Source organism: Borostomias antarcticus (assembly GCF_949987555.1).
Source record: "Borostomias antarcticus genome assembly, chromosome: 9".
NCBI lineage: Eukaryota > Metazoa > Chordata > Actinopteri > Stomiiformes > Stomiidae > Borostomias > Borostomias antarcticus.
This window is the reverse complement of record NC_140242.1, coordinates 4,881,861-4,887,724: the sequence shown is the minus strand read 5'-3', so window position 1 is coordinate 4,887,724 and position 5,864 is coordinate 4,881,861. Positions and strand designations below refer to the sequence as shown.

The 5,864-nt window shown below is 43.9% G+C and overlaps 1 protein-coding gene across 1 annotated transcript in view; it reads left to right on the top strand.

Moving 5' to 3' along the window:
• Positions 1–207: 207 nt before the first annotated feature.
• The window catches only part of wnt10a (wingless-type MMTV integration site family, member 10a), a gene marked incomplete at both ends in the record, with an annotated part of 8,293 nt that continues 2,636 nt past the window's right edge, over positions 208–5,864 (top strand). Inside the window, 2 exons of the mRNA XM_084443554.1 lie at positions 208–269; positions 2,343–2,608. Of these exons, the coding sequence (XP_084299680.1) occupies positions 208–269; positions 2,343–2,608 (328 nt within the window). The remainder of the gene's footprint in view (positions 270–2,342; positions 2,609–5,864) is intronic.

The following is a 5,864-nucleotide window of genomic DNA, read 5'->3' as shown; positions in this document are numbered from 1 at the left end:
CTTGCCCTCAGCTCGCACGGCACTCTCTCTGGCTGGTATCAGATCTAGATTCACATCCACGCTTGAGCTCAATTGGACCTGCCATCTCCAAAGCGCGCTGCGCGGAACCGGGACCGGACAGAACAGTGCTCGGCTTTTACAAGGAATATCCAACTTCTGACGCGCTGCTTTTAAATTAGTTATTTCGTGACAAAAAACGATCATATGATGGAATTTTCAATCTTCCGTCTGATGCGCGTGCTCCTGGTCACGGCTCTTGTTCATGAAAGGTGAGTTGATAGAGATGGCTGCATGTGCAAAATGCGCCTAAAAACGTCCTCCAACGATCATATATGTTACAAGAATATTTTTATGATAGTAATTTGTATTTAACTGTTCTGGTTTTTGTCTTAAAGTTGACATTTTACTATGTATTTTACAGTTACTATTCTTTCGAATTTATTGAATTCGTTCATCCATCAATCACCTTGTTTCTACACTGACTTCATATTTGAAACCCATCATTTGCGGTAATGAATCCTGCAGAGTTCACTAAACTAACTTTTATTTGACAAATAATCAATTTAATGTGAAGCACCATGCCGTGTTCTCATGCTGCTTAACCTGAGTAACCTAGTGACTGTTTAAATAGGCCTACCTTGAATACACCATGCTGAACATAATTCTTTCATTAAACTGCTGGGGGAGATTATACATGTATCTGCTACGCCACAACATGTATTTACAGTAGTCTACGAAGCTGATGAAGACCATATTATTTATTTGAATTTTAGCACGTGTTCAACAATGCAAACTTTCAAATACTTTGTAACATTCACTGCGATCCTGTATTACGCTGCCCTTGCCCAATATATATATTTGTTTATGTACGATTAAATGGCTGCTAATTGATAAAACATGTTAGGCTATTCTAATCTGTAATATGTAGTGTTGATTTTATGTTTTTATTTTTCATTGTGTTTTAATGGCCCCTGACTCCATATCAAAATACTAGATATGGTTGAATCGAGAGACAGCGACCAGAATCACCAGGAGAGATCCTGAATTGAAAGTAATCTTAAATTAAAAATAAAAAAAATTGAATAATAGACTTAATATACGACAGTGTACAGTCTGCAGACAAATGAGTGATATTAAACTTTGAAATGAGTTACAGGTAGCCTACATTAATACTGGTGGAAATTGCCATGGGTAACTCCATGCTTTCTATGTATGGCAAAGGCCCAAGACATCAAACTGCTTAGTAGCTATCAGAAGTCTTCAGAACTAAATTTTTTCAGTCACCTCCCTTGCTCCCCCAGTCATTTTGTATTGCATTTAAACTAACTCAGAATGTAACAAAATGTTTAGGGTTAGTTACAGTCAGGGTTAGTTAGGGTTAGTTATGGTCAGGGTTAGTTAGGGTTAGGGTCAGATTAGGGTGAGGGCTAGTTAGGCTGGATGATGACTGTAGTCTGAACACATGAGTAATTGGTACTGAAGCCTCAGTCTATGACAGCAGCCATGTCTTTCCTAATGCCTGGCGTTCCATCCCAGAGCCAAGCTGGTAAGACGGTGGAGCAAACATACCGTCTCCAACGTCCACCTTTAGATCAACAGGAATGTCCACGTCTTAGACAGGGGTGTCTACACGTTTTAGACAGCGCTATACATGTTTTAAACAGAGATATCTACAAGTCTTAGACTCATAGATAGATAGATAGATAGATAGATAGATAGATAGATACTTTATTGACTCCCCAGGGGGAAAATTTTGCATAATTACAAGAGAGTGGTTCCCAACCGTCTCTGCTACATCTATGATCTCTGACATCCTGCTGTCCCAGAGAGACCGACCCTGCTACTCTCCCAGAGAGACCAACCCTGAGCAGGTTAGCTGATACTGCACCCACTGGTGTTACAAGCTACATGATCAAGCTCACATCATCATGAACTAAAATAACCACTGAACTGCAGGAAAGTCTCGCAGGCGGTAGCTTGAACTCGTTGTAACATCCAACCCCTCTCTGTGTTGTAACATCCAACCCCTCTCTGTGTTGTGACATCCAACCCCTCTCTGTGTTGTAACATCCAACCCCTCTCTGTGTTGTGACATCCAACCCCTCTCTGTGTTGTAACATCCAACCCCTCTCTGTGTTGTGACATCCAACCCCTCTCTGTGTTGTAACATCCAACCCCTCTCTGTGTTGTAGCATCCAACCCCTCTCTGTGTTGTGACATCCAACCCCTCTCTGTGTTGTAGCATCCAACCCCTCTCTGTGTTGTGACATCCAACCCCTCTCTGTGTTGTAGCATCCAACCCCTCTCTGTGTTGTGACATCCAACCCTTCTCTGTGTTTCAGGGTAGATTCCAATGAGATCCTGGGCTTGAAGATCCCTAACATCGACCCCATCCTGAACGCCAACACTGTGTGTCTGACCCTGCCGGGCCTCAACCGGCGCCAGCTGGAGGTGTGCATGCGCAACCCGGACGTGACGGCCTCTGCCATCCAGGGGATCCAGATCGCCATCCACGAGTGCCAGCACCAGTTCAGAGGCCACCGCTGGAACTGCTCCAGCCTGGAGACTCGCAACAAGATCCCGTATGACAGCGTGGTCTTTAAAAGAGGTCAGTACCACAGACCTGGTCCGTACCACAAGCCTGGTCAACTTGGCCATATGGTCTCTAAACTAGGTTGTTCACCTTAGAGACTACCCAAGTGATGTGGTCTTCAGACCAGCAACTGTGTAGACTACCAAAAATCTACTACCCAAAAGCGCTGTCTTCAAGAGACTACTGACCCTGCCGAGACTAAAAATGAACTGTGTGGATCTGATAGTGGCCGTTGAGGAGAGAGATTTTATAACACCGTGACAAAATATGATGTATATTAATGATCTTTCTTGAAATGAATCCAAGGTTAATCACCAGAACAAAGATTTAATCTCAATGGCTGGTCACTGCTAATTTGGAACACAGTCAGATCTGCCCTGAGGTTGGAACCCCGACTAACGTTACACCTCTCACTGACTGACCACAGGTCCACCTCTCACTGACTTCACAGGTACACCTCTCACTGACTGACTTCACAGGTACACCTCTCACTGACTGACCACAGGTCCACCTCTCACTGACTTCACAGGTACACCTCTCACTGACTGACTTCACAGGTACACCTCTCACTGACTGACCACAGGTACACCTCTCACTGACTGACCACAGGTACTACTCTCACTATGCTGACTCACTAGAAGCTGTTGATCATTATTTGGGGCTAGTTTTCTGCTTTTCTGGGTTGCCGATATTTCGCCTCGGGAATAGAAACGATTGATATAAACAACCTGCACAGTCAAGCCTGAGACTAATGGATCTAAAATGCAAAAATAATTTGATAAATGGTTTGTTGCATGTAGAAGGTTTTGATTAATGGTTTGTCTTGGAGCACAAATTGGTAAGTGTGTGATATGAAATTAATACCGTCTTGATTTAAGATTGATTTCGCTTTGAGGAATGGCTCCTGCGCATCGAGCACGTCATGCATTCCGTAGCCGAGTTGTTTGTTTTGATATCTAATTTTACTACAGGAAAATGATGTCATATCCTCTTTACTTCAAACATTAATCCTTGCTGATGTATTGCGACAGGTTTTCAGAGAGCCAGTTTTCCCGTTAGGCTGGATTGAAGCGAGGCTGAAGCCATGTGTGCTATGGTCTCCTGGCTGCTGCTGCTGCTGGGACTTTGCTCTCAGCACTTTTCCAACTCGCCGTGGCAGAGGAAGGAACCTGTTTAGTTGGTTTCTGTAACACAAAGTGACAGTTTTCTTTAATCTTTAATTCATTTTCCCACTTCCTCTGCCATCAGTTCAGCCGGGCGTGCCGCTCACTGTAAATTATTTGTTAGATTGATTTGTTCCAGGTCTGGGGAGGGAATCTAAAACAGCATTTTCATGTCTGTGTCTCTGGGCTGCATCTAAGTGCCATCCTTCCCCCATGGAGTCATGGGATGATGGAGGGGGAAAACAGTCCTGGTGTGTGTGTGTGTGTGTGTGTGTGTGTGTGTGTGTGTGTGTGTGTGTGTGTGTGTGTGTGTGTGTGTGTGTGTGCGAGTGTGTGTGTGTGTGTGGTTATAAAGAAGTACTGTTGTGGGTATTGTTTGTTTGTGAGTGTGAGTGTGTGTAGGTGCACGTTCCCCCCTGTGTGTTTGAGATGATCAGTTGAGCAGCAGCAGAACTAAGTGCAGGAGGGTTGGGGTTATTCAGGTATTAGTTAGTCCATGTAGAGGGTTGGGTTATTCAGGTATTAGTTAGTCCATGTAGAGGGTTGGGGTTATTCAGGTATTAGTTAGTCCATGTAGAGGGTTGGGGTTATTCAGGTATTAGTCCATGTAGAGGGTTGGGGTTAGTCAGGTATTAGTTAGTCCATGTAGAGGGTTGGGGTTATTCAGGTATTAGTCCATGTAGAGGGTTGGGGTTAGTCAGGTATTAGTTAGTCCATGTCAGGAGGGTTGGGGTTATTCAGGTATTAGTTAGTCCATGTAGAGGGTTGGGGTTATTCAGGTATTAGTCCATGTCAGGAGGGTTGGGGTTATTCAGGTATTAGTTAGTCCATGTAGAGGGTTGGGGTTAGTCAGGTATTAGTAAGTCCATGTCAGGAGGGTTGGGGTTATTCAGGTATTAGTTAGTCCATGTAGAGGGTTGGGGTTATTCAGGTATTAGTCCATGTAGAGGGTTGGGGTTATTCAGGTATTAGTCCATGTCAGGAGGGTTGGGGTTATTCAGGTATTAGTTAGTCCATGTCAGGAGGGTTGGGGTTATTCAGGTATTAGTTAGTCCATGTCAGGAGGGTTGGGGTTATTCAGGTATTAGTCCATGTAGAGGGTTGGGGTTAGTCAGGTATTAGTCCATGTAGAGGGTTGGGGTTATTCAGGTATTAGTCCATGTTAGAGGGTCGGGGTTATTCAGGTATTAGTCCATGTAGAGGGTTGGGGTTATTCAGGTATTAGTCCATGTTAGAGGGTCGGGGTTATTCAGGTATTAGTCCATGTAGAGGGTTGGGGTTATTCAGGTATTAGTCCATGTTAGAGGGTCGGGGTTATTCAGGTATTAGTCCATGTAGAGGGTTGGGGTTATTCAGGTATTAGTCCATGTAGAGGGTTGGGGTTATTCAGGTATTAGTCCATGTAGAGGGTCGGGGTTATTCAGGTATTAGTTAGTCCATGTCAGGAGGGTTGGGGTTATTCAGGTATTAGTAAGTCCATGTAGAGGGTTGGGGTTATTCAGGTATTAGTCCATGTTAGAGGGTCGGGGTTATTCAGGTATTAGTCCATGTAGAGGGTTGGGGTTATTCAGGTATTAGTCCATGTAGAGGGTTGGGGTTATTCAGTTATTAGTCCATGTAGAGGGTTGGGGTTAGTCAGGTATTAGTCCATGTAGAGGGTTGGGGTTAGTCAGGTATTAGTCCATGTAGAGGGTTGGGGTTAGTCAGGTAATAGTCCATGTCTGGAGGGTTGGGGTTAGTCAGGTCGGGTTTTGAGTAGCCTGGTAGGCCTCAGTTGCTCGGGACTACAGACTCGTCCTTCCCTGTAGAGAAGATAAAGAATAAGAGGAATAAGATAGGATAAGAGATAAGAGAATGATAAGATAGGATAAGAGGAGATAAGAGCAGTTTAAAATATACTCTCATAAAATAATGTTAAGCAGTGTATAGTAAAATAACGATAAACGGATATTAAAACCAGTCTGTGACTTTGTAATATATCTTTATTTTTCTCTGTTAGGGTTTGGGTTAGTCAGGTGTTATTAGTGTGTGTCATGAGTCCTGTGTGTTCCCAGGTGGACGGCAGGCCGTATTCAGAGTAACAAGCCCTGATCTGCAGTCATCAACAA